The sequence below is a fragment of the Coregonus clupeaformis genome, chromosome 17 (assembly GCF_020615455.1).
Source record: "Coregonus clupeaformis isolate EN_2021a chromosome 17, ASM2061545v1, whole genome shotgun sequence".
Taxonomy (NCBI): Eukaryota; Metazoa; Chordata; class Actinopteri; order Salmoniformes; family Salmonidae; genus Coregonus; species Coregonus clupeaformis.
Window position 1 is genome coordinate 25,236,409 of NC_059208.1, and position 15,103 is coordinate 25,251,511.

General features: G+C 42.3%; 1 protein-coding gene across 3 annotated transcripts; it reads right to left on the reverse strand.

Moving 5' to 3' along the window:
* Window positions 1–858: 858 nt before the first annotated feature.
* Window positions 859–13,974, reverse strand: LOC121585478 (protein NDRG1-like). Of its 3 annotated transcripts, none has more exons than XM_041901821.1 (13): window positions 13,927–13,974; window positions 12,698–12,784; window positions 12,063–12,104; window positions 9,252–9,357; window positions 8,816–8,936; window positions 7,735–7,797; window positions 7,345–7,405; window positions 6,855–6,941; window positions 6,512–6,568; window positions 4,397–4,563; window positions 4,088–4,187; window positions 3,818–3,905; window positions 859–1,785 (listed from the first exon to the last, which is right to left on the reverse strand). In XM_041901821.1, exons 1-13 carry the CDS (start codon window positions 13,939–13,941, stop codon window positions 1,577–1,579), a joined length of 1,203 nt encoding a protein of 400 aa, XP_041757755.1. In that variant the 5' UTR covers window positions 13,942–13,974; the 3' UTR covers window positions 859–1,576. The 3 variants fall into 3 exon arrangements, with proteins under 3 accessions (XP_041757755.1, XP_041757754.1, XP_041757756.1); XM_041901820.1 differs by having other exon boundaries at window positions 12,677–12,784; XM_041901822.1 differs by lacking the exons at window positions 12,063–12,104; window positions 12,698–12,784; window positions 13,927–13,974 and adding an exon at window positions 9,949–10,036.
* Window positions 13,975–15,103: the final 1,129 nt, after the last annotated feature.

Genomic DNA, 15,103 nt, shown 5'->3' on the forward strand with positions numbered 1-15,103 from the left:
TCTGATTAGAATGAATAATATCCGACAATACCTTTTTAATTCTATGCGCTATACATTTTGCTAGGATTTTTGCATCACAACACTGAAGTGTAAGTGGCCTCCAATTTTGTAAATGGACTGGATCTTTATATTTTCCACTTGTATCCTGTTTCAGTAATAATGAGATCAGACCTTCTTCTTGAGTGTCAGATAATCTACCATTTACATAGGAGTGGTTAAAACATGCTAATAACGGTCCTCTTAGTATATCAAAAAAGGTTTGGTATACCTCGATTGGTATGCCATCCAACCCTGGAGTTTTCCCGGACTTAAAGTCTTTAATTGCATCCAGAAGTTCCTCCTCTGTAATTTCACCTTCACATGAGTCTTTCTGTGTGGCTGTTAATTTATATTTGTGATGATGTTATAGTAGGATACAGGGGTCAAACCTATTGTAATTATGCGTCATATTCATATGGGGATAATCTTCTACCAAGTTAGGGCATTAACCACTGGAGTGGTCATCCTGTTTTATACTCTTCTGTTTTGCTTGACTCTTTTTGTGTCATGTCATTAAGCTCACTGTGTATGTACTGTTGAACTCAAAACATTTTGTCAAGTATTTTGTAGAGTTTATTGCAAAGTGTATATCAGACAAGATTCTCTCACATTCTCAGTTTTGCGTTTATTTCCATTGACTCTTAATTAACAATAATGTTTGCCTCAATGTCTGCATTGTCAAGTCAGTTATTTGCTCTCGGAGGTCAAAAGTGTATCAGCTTTGATTGATTGAAATTTGAGATCAGCTGAATAAGTGTTGTAACTTATTTCATTGGTCAATGTACCATATCATAAACAACAACAACCTCTATCCAGGAAGTCACATTTTATTGGTTCAAATAAATACAAACAGTATTATGTACCAGTATGAAGATTTGGGTTGTGACAAATCTTTTCAAAATAATTTCTGCTGCATTTTTTGCTATTTCTCTCATACATTGCATTTCTATCAAAATAATCAGTTTTTCAGCATTGGAAAGTTTTGACCAAACATATGTAAAATATTTGACATAATTCAGGGCTTATTTAAGCGTCATTATGATTTATGTGTTACATATCATGTTCTACAACAGAAACAAAACAGGGAGTCCTCAATTTGATGCTGCTCTGGCATTGTAACATTCTTACAATAAAAACAATACATAGAGGAACATCCATACAGATTACATATCACCCAAATTACATACAGTATGGCAACCATTGGGTATAAACTCTATTACCCACAATGCAGTGAGAACAGAGCATAGATACTGTCCTCTATCATAGTAGCATGTTGTGGTTTATTGTCAGCAGCAACACAGGCAGTAGGGTAGGGAATGGACAGGACAGGACAGGGGTTATGAGGTTTATTGTCAGCAGCAACACAGGCAGTAGGGAATGGACAGGGGTTATGAGGTTAGGGACACAGGGGCTGCGTCCCAAATGGCATCCTATTTCCCACATAATGCACTACTTTTTGACGTCAAAAGTAGCGCACTATATAGGAAATAGGGTGCCATTTGGGACACAACCTAGGACCTTTCAGTGACCAAAGGCACTAGCAGGTGTCCTCAGTCTTGCTGCTGGACATGACAACGGTCTGATCCACGGTGCTGTTGGAGACACTCTCCACGGACACGTCGGTGTGAGGCCGGGCGGGCTGGTTGTCGTTGCTATGAGAGTGGCTCCTGTTGCTGTCGCAGGAGGCGATGCTGGAGCCTGAGGCAGTACGGGACCTCACCAGTCTGGTCATGCTGGCCGAGGACACTAGGGGAAGGCAGGAGAGACCGTTAGGGTGAGTTCCAAATTACACCCTATTACATACATATATATAGTCCCCTGTAGCTCAGTTGGTAGAGCATGGTGCTTTCAACGCCAGGGTTGTGGGGGGCCAGTATGAAAATGTATGCACTAACTGTAAGTCGCTCTGGATAAGAGCGTCTGCTAACGGACTAAAATTTAAAAAAAATATATATACAGTGCCTTCGGAAAGTATTCAGACCCCTTGACTTTTTCCACTTTGTTACCTTACAGCCTTATTCTAAATTTTAAAATGTTTTATCCTCAGCAATCTACACACAATACCCCATAATGACAAAGCAAAAACAGGTTTAGATATTTTTGCAAATGTATTAACAGAAATACCTTATTTTCATAAGTATTCAGACCCTTTGCTATGAGACTTGAAATTGAGCTCAGGTGTATCCTGTTTCCATTGATCATCCTTGAGATGTTTCTAAAACTTGGAGTCCACCTGTGGTAAAATCAATTGGACATGATTTGGAAAGGCACACACCTGTGTATATAAGGTCTCCCAGTTGACAGTGCATGTCAGAGAAATAAACCAAGCCATGAGGTCGAAGGAATTGTCCGTAGAGCTCCAAGACAGGATTGTGTCGAGGCACAGATCCGGGGAAGGGTACCAAAAAATGTCTGCAGCATTGAAGGTCCCCAAGAACACAGTGGCCTCCATCGTTCTTAAATGGAAGAAGTGTGGAACCACCTAGACTCTTCCTAGAGCTGAGCAATCGTGGGAGAACGGCCTTGGTCAGCGAGGTGACCAATAACCCGATGGTCACTCTGACAGGGCTCTAGAGTTCCTTTGTGGAGATGGTTGTCCTTCTGTAAGGTTCTCCCATCACTGCAGCACTCCACCAATCATGCATTTATGGTAGAGTGGCCAGATGGAAACCACTCCTTATGTAAAAGGCACATGACAGCCCACTTTGAGTTTGCCAAAAGGCACCTAAAGACTGTCTATGAGAAACAAGATTCTCTGGTCTGATGAAACCAATATTTAACTCTTTGGCCTGAATGCCAAGCGTCACGTCTGGAGGAAACCTGGCACCATCCCTACGGTGAAGCATGGTGGTGGCAGCATCATGCTGTGGGGATGTTTTTCAGCGGCAGGGACTGGGAGACCAGTCAGGATCGAGGGAAAGATGAACAGTACAGAGAGATCCTTGATAAAAACCTGCTCTAGAGTGCTCCAGACCTCAGACTGGGGCGAAGGTTCACCTTCCAACAGGACAACGACCCTAAGCACACAGCCAAGACAACACAGGAGTGGCTTCAGGACAAGTCTCTGAATGTCCTTGAGTGGCCCAGCCACAGACCGGACTTGAACCCGATCGAACATCTCTGGAGAGACCTGAAAATAGCTGTGCAGCAACACTCCCCATCCAACCTGACAGAGCTTGAGAGGATCTGCAGAGAAGAATGGAAGAAACTCCCCAAATAAAGGTGTGCCAAGCTTGTAGCGTCATACCCAAGAAGACTCGAGGCTGTAATCGCTGCCAAATGCGTTTCAACAAAGTACTGAGTAAAGGGTCTGAATACTTATATAAATGTGATATCCATTTTTTATAAATTAGCAAAAAATTCAAAAAGACTTTTTGCTTTGTCATTATGGGGTATTGTATGTAGATTGATGAGGGGGAAAAACTATTTAATCAATTTTAGAAAAAGGCTGTAACGTAACAAAATGTGGAAAAAGTCAAGGGGTCTGAATACTTTCTGAAGGCACTGTAGTGCACTGCTTTTGACCAGACCCCAAGGGCTCTATTCAATCTGAAAGTTAGTCTCTTGGTACACTAGGAAGCTGGTAGCTACATTTTAGTTCCTCAGTGCACGCTGACGACGGCTTCTGGAATATTGGGGAGCAGTAATATTCCATGTGTGAGATTCTCATTCTCTTATTCTGTGCATGCTACCACTGACTACAGGTGATACCTTGTTGACATGCACTAAGATTAACATCATCTTCCAATTAGATCCATTATCCTGAGCTGATACTTACTGTAACCCATGCCCTGGATGAAGTACTTGAAGGCCTCTGTCAGTTTGCCAGGCTGGCTCACCTGGGGAAGTCCTCCACAGTCAGCCATCTGATTGGACAAAGACAAACGATCATGGGTCAACCAATCACCATTATCTTAACAACCCCTTCTCATTACCAAATCACATGCATTGTTCTTGGATGGTCAATGACACTGTGCTTCTGGATCTTTACTTACAAACTACTTTTGACAGTAATAAATAATCTGTCTGAGTCACACATTAAACTCACCTTGAGCAGTGTTGTCTGTGTTGGGTTGAGCTTTGCGTTGCTCTCGACCACAGCCTCGACTGCAGGGGAGCTGTCTCCCACCACCAGCAGTGCAGGGCACCTGCAGGAGTCAGCAGATTAATTAGCTACTTAACTAATAATGCTCATAGTAAATATCATAACTAATACTCAGTCAATAGAACTAATGCTCATAGTCAATATCATATCTGAAACAATCATGAGTAGCTAGGGCCCTGAGTTTTCCCTGGTCAGGTCATGTGGTCAGGTAAGAGTCAGGGCCCTGATGTGGAGTCGGTCCGTGTGACGTACTTCAGAGTCCTGACGTTAAGGTTTCCCCCCGGGACAGGCCTCTCGATCTCTAGGTCCCTGCGGCTCTGGTAGGACTTGAGGAACTGGGCCAGGTTGGACTGGTTGACATCATTGGTGATGTGGTTGCGGTATGTGGCGATCAGATCAGGGTTGTTCTGGATCTCCTCCTAATGCACAAATAATACAACTCAATGGTAACGCTTTCTATGAAGTACATACGTTATAACATTGTGTATAATACACGTAATGTGTTATGACACTGACTATAAACATCCATAACAAGGGGTTGATGTTTCACAACAATTCACAGCTATTTAAATATAAATGTAATTGTATCATTCATACTCAGGTATATACAGTGGCTTGCAAAAGTATTCACCCCCTTGGCATTTTCCCTATTTTGTTGCCTTACAACCTGGAATTAAAATGGATTTTCGGGGGGTTTGTATCATTTGATTTACACAACATGCCTACCACTTTGAAGATGCAAAATATTTTTTTATTGTGAAACAAACAACAAATAAGACAAAAAAACTGAAAACTTGAGCGTGCATAACTATTCACCCCCCCAAAGTCAATACTTTGTAGAGCCACCTTTTGCAGCAATTACAGCTGCAAGTCTCTTGGGGTATGTCTCTATAAGCTTGGCACATCTAGCCACTGGGATTTTTGCCCATTCTTCAAGGCAAAACTTCACCAGCTCCTTCAAGTTGGATGGGTTCCGCTGGTGTACAGCAATCTTTAAATCATCCCACAGATTCTCAATTGGATTGAGGTCTGGGCTTTGACGAGGCCATTCCAAGACATTTAAATGTTTCCCTTTAAACCACTCAAGTGTTGCTTTAGCAGTATGCTTAGGGTCATTGTCCTGCTGGAAGGTGAACCTCCGTCCCAGTCTCAAATCTCTGGAAGACTGAAACAGGTTTCCCTCAAGAATTCCCCTTTATTTAGCGCCATCCATCATTCCTTCAATTCTGACCAGTTTCCCAGTCCCTGCCAATGAAAAACATCCCCACAGCAGGATGGTGTTCTCGGGGTGATGAGAGGTGTTGGGTTTGCGCCAGACATAGCGCTTTCCTTGATGGCCAAAAAGCTCAATTTTAGTCTCATCTGACCAGAGTACCTTCTTCCATTTGTTTGGGGAGTCTCCCACATGCCTTTTGGCAAACACCAAACGTGTTTGCTTATTTTTTTGTTTAAGCAATGGCCTTTTTCTGGCCACTCTTCTGTAAAGCCCACCTCTGTGAAGTGTACGGCTTAAAGTGGTCCTATGGACAGATACTCCAATCGCCGCTGTGGAGCTTTGCAGCTCCTTCAGTGTTATCTTTGGTGTCTTTGTTGCCTCTCTGATTAATGCCCCCCTTGCCTGGTCCGTGAGTTTTGGTGGGCGGCCCTCTCTTGGCAGGTTTGTTGTCGTGCCATATTCTTTCAATTTTTTTTATAATGGATTTAAATGGTGCTCCGTGGGATGTTCAAAGTTTGGGATATTTTTTTCTAACCCAACCCTGATCTCTACTTCTCCACAACTTTGTCCCTGACCTGTTTGGAGAGCTCCTTGGTCTTCATGGTGCCCCTTGCTTAGTGGTGTTACAGACTCGGGGGCCTTTCAGAACAGGTGTGTAAAAAAAATAAAGTCCACCTGTGTGCAATCTAACTAATTCTGTGACTTCTGAAGGTAATTGGTTGCACCAGATCTTATTTAGGGGCTTCATAGCAAAGGGGGTGAAAACATATGCACACACCACTTTTCCATTATTTACTTTTTATAATTTTTTGTAACAAGTTATTTTTTTCATTCCACTTCACCAATTTGGACTATTTTGTGTATGTCCATTACATGAAATCCAAATAAAAACCAATTTAAATTACAGGTTGTAACGCAACAAAAATAGTAAAAACGCCAAGGGGGATGAATACTTTTGCAAGGTACTGTAGCTTCCAGAGGGGGACAGAAGTCTTATATTGACAGTTTATTGAACAAAACTACATCTTTAGGATGTTTCAAAACAATTCGTTGCTCTTTCGATACGGACTGTCAGTGGTTGTAGTGTAGTAGATGGAACAGAAGTAGTAATTAAGGTGTTAGTGTTGTTCCTGTGTCTATCTAACCCTTACCTTTCCAAACATGTGGTTTAGAACATGATCAGGTAGTGCTGTGATCCAGCCAGTCATCTGAACAGAGAGAGAGTTGGGAGTTTACAGAGGTGTGTGTGTGCATGCTCCCCAAACCAGGCTCTGATCAAACACAAAGATCATTAAAGCAGATCTATACGTAATCCCCTAAGAATTCAACTCTATCAGAGTAAATCAGCGCGTCACCATGAGCTTAGCCTGAAAGACCACAATGTGGATTGTTATGTTGGAGGGTCTTAATAATAATAATAAACTAATACAAACCTGACATATTCTTATTTATTTACAGTTTCAAAAGCACTTAAAGTTATGTTAGTTATGCTACCTTGTGTGTAAGTGAATCTATCACGCTCTCAGCACGTGCATTGATGTTGATGAGGACAAGTCCCTCAACCTTCTCTGGATGGTTCAGCTGTAGCCAGGAAGAATAAAGAGATGAAGAACATAGCACAACCCATTTGGGACATATTTAGGATTCAGAGAGCAGGAAATGACACAAACACTTGTACAGCAAGATAAACTTTGTTGTGATATCTACTATAAGCTTCATTGTTTCAGTGGTTCGTCTAACGTAAGGATAACCACCACACCGTCTATTCAGTGTCTGTACAGTACAGAACAGTGTAGATGTGTGCAAACAAAATAACATTCCAAAGGACTTGCTGCTTGGCAATAAAAATGATCACGATTATGTTGCCGGTTTCAACACTGTGGTATGTTGGAAGGACTTTTACTAGGTTTAAAATCTTAGTTTAATCATGGCTGCTCAATTTAAACAAAAACAAAGAGTTCAACAGCAACAAAAATCAACTCACAGCGAATTTCGCGAGGGTGTAGGCACCAGCACCACTGCCCAGTCCAATGACACTCTTAAACCTGAAGGGAAACAACAGGAGGTTTGATGGGAGTTTGAAGCTTCTAATAAGAAGAGGATGTAAACCTCTACGTGAATGTAATTTAAATTATATTTAGTTATCCACAGAAAAAAAAATGTGTTTTTGATCCCGGAGGATAACACTTTTATTAAAACACGTATTTCCAAAATTTTCCTCAATGGTAAAACAAAATCAATCATAAGTGAAATCATGTTTTTATTGGTATTTGTACTGCACTGTTGAGGGAGCTTGCCAGTACACATTTAGCTGCACTGTTTATACCAGCTGTAAACTGTGTATGTGGCGAATAAACGTTGATTTGGGACTTACCGAAAGTGCTTGAGGACCTGAGGGAGAGTCTCAGAGAGCTGGTCCATAGAGGGGTAGGTGTACCTGCAGCGGAAGACCAGAACAAGTTACCTCCGGTGCTCCTCATCCTCTCTAACACGATACAAGTCATGGATGCATCCCAAATGGCACCCTATTCCCTATATAGTGCACTACTTTTGACCAAAGCCTCTGGTCAAAAGTAATGCACTACATAGGGAGCCATTTAGGACGCAACCATAATGTTATTCTGCCAAACTAGTCTCTCAAACATGTTGACATTTTTTAATTGAATTTCCCATCCATTTGTTATCATCTGCTGGTGCCTTGTTATTCTCTTTCTACCCTCTGAACATCATCTCTTTTCTCACTGGATACTTCTACTACCTGAACATTCAGGTAGAGGGAACTACACTAGCCTAGCAGTGACCCAGTCCCCTGATGTTGACTGTTTAAGAGTCTTGTGGACCAGGTGCCATGTGACAGTGGATTAGCATGGCAGGCAGCTGCTGTTAGTCCCAGTGTCCACTAAGACTAACAGATGGGACTAGATCCCAGTGTCCACTAAGACTAACAGATGGGACTAGATCCCAGTGTCCACTAAGACTAACAGATGGGACTAGATCCCAGTGTCCACTAAGACTAACAGATGGGACTAGATCCCAGTGTCCACTAACAACAGATGGGACTAGATCCCAGTGTCCACTAACAACAGATGGGACTAGATCCCAGCTTGTGTCTCTCAGACCGGGCGTCACTGACCTACATCCTCATTGCTGTTGAACTCTGATAGCAGCCCACCCATTCTGTTTGTTTTCAAGGTCACTTTCTATGCAGGTGTCTACTGTATGTATGTATGTATGTACATTTTGTTGAATGTGTTTGTATGCAAATTTACTAGCAGCACTCCGCCTTACGGGCGGTAAATCATTGGAGCTGACTAATTTGTTTATATTCTATTTCATGGTACACGGAGGACTGCAACCACCAGAGAATCTTCAACTCAATAACCCCCCTGCAAAGCACAAATTCATGCTGCTAATAAAGGATGACTTGACTTGAGAGGGTGGCACTGGTCACTCACTCGGTGGAGAGAGTGGAAGCACCCTCATGCTGCCCAGGGGCATCGACGTGGCACACGGCAAAGTGCCTCATGATCTCCTGCATGTCCTCGTGGCTGAACAGGGGGTTGAAGCACGACTTGTCTAGACACACGGGAGAATATAAGACAAGTTCAGCAAAGTGCTCCTAAATGTTGTTTTTCTTGTGTATTGATGCTTTTGAAATTGACATTGAATAGAACAACCATATGTGACTGCATACAGGTCATGACAGCCTGAATTAACACACAAAACAGTCATTTGTTTAAAGTTCTGTTTGTCATCAAAGCGCTGTATGCTCACTGGTTTAGATGCACATCAATATGGAATGGAACTTAGCTGCCAGATGTGTACAATAACAATCAACTGAAGATAAACTGCACAGCCCAGACAGGGCTCTCTCACAACAACAAAACATACAGTTCAGTCCAATATCGTGGAAGGTCATGATGACGGGGCAGTTGCCCTTGGGAACCCCCTTCAGAGTGCAGTGGACCTTTCCAAACTGAGTCTCCACGTCATCCTCCTGCCATCGGAAAACAACTCTGGTTAGACAAACACCACAACTATAACGGGTCTAGGAGTTACCCTGTTCCAATAGTTCACAACTTCGACTTTTTTGCATCATTTTGGTCTAGAGACTACTTTGGATGCTTTTAAGTTCCACTTTGTATTCTAAATTCCCTTTCAAGTCCAAACAGAGCTGTGTTGTTATCTAATATGTGTTCTGAATGTTATGTTTGGTGGTCTCAGGTATAACGTCAACAAAGTAGAGCTGAGGAATTCCTCCTCCTGTCATAAATAGTGGTAAAGAAACAGTGAATGGAGATTTGTCAGACATCACATTTTCAGCATGCATGATTATTTACCTATTGCATTTATAGAAATAAATAATATACACTCAATATAATGCATCACACTACAAACTGCATTTACGTGTATCCGCACTGAACTCCACCACAATGACAAATGAAAAGCTTGTATCCATTCAATCAAGATCCACAATCAACCCCAAGAGATGCATCATCAACCCCAACACATGAACCCAATCTTTACAAAACACAAACCCATTTCAAACATCTGAATCAAAACAAAGAGCAGATGCAGTAATACTCACAGTGATTTCAATGTCAAAGACCAAGTCATCATTGTCCTGGAAAACCCTTTTGCAGTTGAGTGTTGTTGCCCGAGAGCTTGGTTCTATACTCTCTGTTTACTGGCTAAGCCCTTGGCTCCCATGGTGCTTTGCAGGGTTCACCAGGAGAAGCTAGCCCCTCAAACTCAACTCTGGACCTCGAAGCCAGTTCCACAATCAGGGATTGATTTAGACCTGGGACACCAGGTGTGTGCAATGAATGATCAGGTAGAGCAGAAAACCAGCAGGCTCCGGACCTCGTAGGGTCAGAGTTCAGTACCCCTGAGCTAGACTAATACTGGATGACAACATCTGGCAAATTGGATCAACCAAAGCCAGGCACTTTCATGTAAAGCATGCCGTGCCCCCGTTTTATGGAGGACTAAAAGTGCCACAATTAAATAAATAAATACACCATTAAATAATTACTTAAATGTGTCATTAATTAATTAAAATTATAATTAAATACATAAATGTGTTATTAAATGTGTCATTAATTAATTCAAATACCGATTCATTTTATGTAAAATACATATATAATAATTTCACTATTTACATTTACATTTCATGATCCTGCATTGCAGTGATTCATGAATTACTTAAAACTGTCAAACTGACCCATCAAAGTCAGTGGGCGGGGCTAACGCGAATCTAGTCTGATCCATTGCTTTGGTCTGAAGTAGAGTAGGCCAACCTGGATAGAGACAATGGAGGATCTCCGTGAACTTTCCAGGGAGTTGGTTAGAGACATTTTAAACTTAGCAGAGGATGTAGAAGCAGGACCTGCTGACATTATCCGGAATTGATTTGTCTTGGCTTGATGCAGAGGGTAACCAATCAGGCGTTAGGTTCCGCCTACCAACTTTTGATGGGTCAGTTTGACAGTTTTAAGTAATTCAGGAAGCACTCCAACGCAGGACCATGAAATGTAAATGTAAATAGTGAAATTATTATATATGTATTTTACATAAAATGAATCGGTATTTGAATTAATTAATGACACATTTAATAACACATTTATGTATTTAATTATAATTTTAATTAATTAATGACACATTTAAGTAATTATTTAATGGTGTATTTATTTATTTAATTGTGGCACTTTTAGTCCTCCATACCGTTTGGGCCCAGGACCAAGTTTGGGAAACCCTGCCCTAGGCCACTGGGATGTCTGTCAGTTATCATCTCCAAAGACCTGAAAACTCCACTTAAAGCTTCAGGAATCAACTCTATCCATCCATATTATACTTCAACCAATGTCAAATGGATTAGTCCCATTCAGTGGAGGCTGCTGAGTGGAGGACGGCTCATAATAGTGGCTGAAACGGCGCAAATGGAATGGCACAAAACCATGTGTGGTCCCATTGTAGAAAAGGCTGTCATTTTTCCTCACACTTTAATTAATTGTTCCTTTAATTGCACTCTTTAGTTAACGGTCCCTTTAATTACAGGCACATCTGAACCATAGAGATGTGTAGAGATCTCTACGTATCTGTCTTCAATGGCGCTGCCCATGTTTTACAGGCTTTTGGGCACTAGAGATCTCTATACTCTGAGCGCACCTGCAACCCATTTAATTTGTTAAAATACCGGAGTTCCTTTGCCCTTTAGTTCAGTGCCAAACAACCCATGCAGTTGTGAAGAACTCTCCTGCATTTATCCTTTTATTGCAGTTCTCTGTGCCTCACAGTATCCACACACACGAGTCAATCATGGAAACTGAATGGATTATGATTGAAAGAAGAAAGAGTATAGACTCTTTAAAACGCAATCTCAAGTCTCTCTCCTTGTCCTCTAACCAGGAAACCTGCTCCTGTATCAGCTCCTACCTCACACAGTACATTCAGAATAGGCAACCTGTCATAACACCCATTAACAAGTTGTTCCAGCCAAAACCAGCACCTAGACACACTGCTGTGCACAAGGTTCTCTTGATTTTTTTGCAATGAATTATTCCCACTTTACATTGTGTGCAATAACCTGTATCTACATGGTAGTTACATACTGTAGGTTAGTAATTGTTACAGAGCACTAACCTACTTGCAGCTGTTACTTACCATGATATAAATACATAGGGTTTAGGTGTTGATACGTACCCTAAGGCCGACCATGAGTCTTGCAACCGCCCCTGTCAGCCCCTGAAGGACAAAACAAAACTAATCTCATTATACACAGCGTCATAAATCAACTTGTTGGAGTGAGTTGATAAACTCTGTTTTATCAAAATGGCCATCAACAGAAAAATATAGAGTACAACTTTTGACCAGAGCGTTATTGGTCCTGGTCAAGAGTAAGGCACTAAAAAGGGAATTCGCTAACATTTGAGATCTTTGCGTAATCTGCTACAGTATAGTTTTAAGAAACTTCAGGACAAACGCTTCACTGTTGAACTTTGCTTCGGGGTCCTGCCTACAGGGACATGAGGGCTAATTTGATGTAATACATTTTTTTTCTTCTTTTTATCCTGGTTTTATTAACTCTGGTAAAGGGGTTGTTCATTGATAACTTTGACTAAGGCACAATGAGGTTCCAGCAACTGGCTCCAGCTACTGCCAAAGCTGCTCAGGCGTAAAATGGTCATATGCGTCACAAATGGCACCCTATATAATTTTTCCTGAATGTTTTATATCCTGTCTGTGTATTTTGAATGACCTGAGCACCATTCAATCCAAACTGATATCCAGAACTTTCCGGTGTATGAACAACTAACAGGAAGTGGGTTAATGTTGACCTGCGCTTCATTTTCCTCCAGGTCAACCTCATCCAGCTCCACCAAAGAGGGGATCTGCTGAGAAGCCTGTTTATGTTGATGAGCACCCTGTTGAATGGAGAATAAAAAAAACATTTCACAGAATACTCATGGTTGCTTCCCAACTGGCACCCTATTCCCTAGATCAGGGTTGCCCAACCCTGTTCATGGAGAGCTACCCTCCTGTAGGTTTTCACTCCAACCCCAGGTGTTACTAACCTGATTGATCTTATCAACCTGCTAATTATTAGAATCAGGTGTGCTAGATTAGGGTTGGAGCAAAAACCTACAGGATGGTAGCTCTCCAGGAACAGGGTTGGGCAGTCCTGCCCTATATAGTCCACTACTTTTGACCAGGGCCAAATAGTCTCTGGTCAAAGGTAGTGGACTACATAGGTAATAGGGTGCAGTTTGGGACGAAACCTAGGGAAACATTAACCAACATATAAAAAAACATACATTTCACATTTTAAATCGATAGCAAAGCTATTGGATTTGTTATACAGTGGGGATTTAGGTATTAAATTGGCTGCATTATTCTGTGATGCTGCTGTAGGCTATATTTGCCCATGTCAACCAACATAAATATCAAGCAGCATATGTACAGGTGGCATTTGCCATAACACCCATTTGCCATGATGCTGCAGACCATATGTGTCAGTGTATCAGTGAACAGATTACAGCAACGTTTGTTTACACTGGGTTTCTTTTATGAATTCGTTAAAAGGGTAGCCTACACATCCTAATGTTTGTCAGCCATTGCGCACGTGTGAGCGCGCGAATGTTTCCAGCGCATGAGAGCGACTACCATTATGTCAGATCGTGAAATGCGCGTTCAAATAAATTTTTACCTCGCCAGATTATTAGATGGCCCGCAAAGAAAATGATTTTTTGTTTATATGCACTGAAAAAAATCAGCGTGGACCAGATTGACGCGCTCTCCCGGCTATTTATTGATTATGCAGTGAGGATTCACCCTCTTTAGATAATTCTTTTGTAACTTGTTTTGAGCTCAAAAAGCAGTATGCAAATCAGGGAGCCAAAATAACGGCTCTTTCACCAATGCGATTCGATTCCCGACGTTCACCAGAAAGATCCGTTCAAAAAGAGCTGTTCGTTCACGAAGGACCAATCATCACTACTACCTGCCAGTACCTCGTCATCATCACATACATACGCATACCCGTTCTTTATACCTCAATGACACATACCACCTTCCTAGACATGATGCTCGGTGATGGTGGTGCGGATGTGTTGGTTGAAAACCGAAAAGCGCCAAGATTCGTAAATTCCTCAATTCCACAGAGACACATAGCCTAATAAACGAATTTTGTTCAGACGTCACAAAGATTTTGGAATTTTCGCTTTCTCTCCGGTTTCTCTCCGGAGGGCTACATCACAACAATCACAATCTACTCCTGACCGTTTTAATCATTCATATGTCATAAACTCCTCACAACAAAGTCAATGTCCTGGGGCTGCGTGACAAATGGCACCCTATTCCCTACATAGTGATGGGCCCTGATCAAAAGTCGAAGCACTATAAAGTGAATACACAAAAGGGTTCTTCGGTTGTCTCTGTGGAAAGGGTCCTACAGTACATGGAACCCAAAAGAGTTTTACCTGAAACCAAACGGGTTCTACCTGGAACCAAAAAGGGGTCTTCAAAGGGTTCTGTGGAGACAGCCGAATAACCCTTTTAGGTTCTAGATAGTTCATTTTTTTAAAGAGTGTAAGGTGCCATTTGGGACACAACTGTATACCCTGCTGGTTCAGTAATCAGGGGGTGTGTGTCGCTGCCTGCTGGTTCAGTAATCAGGGGGTGTGTGTGTCGCTGCCTGCTGGTTCAGTAATCAGGGTGTGTGTGTCGCTGCCTGCTGGTTCAGTAATCAGGGGGTGTGTGTGTCGATGCCTGCTGGTTCAGTAATCAGGGGGTGTGTGTCGCTGCCTGCTGGTTCAGTAATCAGGGTGTGTGTGTGTCGCTGCCTGCTGGTTCAGTAATCAGGGGGTGTGTGTGTCACTGCCTGCTGGTTCAGTAATCAGGGTGTGTGTGTGTCGCTGCCTGCTGGTTCAGTAATCAGGGGGTGTGTGTGTCGCTGCCTGCTGGTTCAGTAATCAGGGTGTGTGTGTGTCGCTGCCTGCTGGTTCAGTAATCAGGGGGTGTGTGTGTCGCTGCCTGCTGGTTCAGTAATCAGGGTGTGTGTGTGTCGTTGCCTGCTGGTTCAGTAATCAGGGGGTGTGTGTGTCGCTGCCTGCTGGTTCAGTAATCAGGGTGTGTGTGTGTCGTTGCCTGCTGGTTCAGTAATCAGGGGGTGTGTGTGTCGCTGCCTGCTGGTTCAGTAATCAGGGGGTGTGTGTGTCGCTGCCTGCTGGTTCAGTAATCAGGGT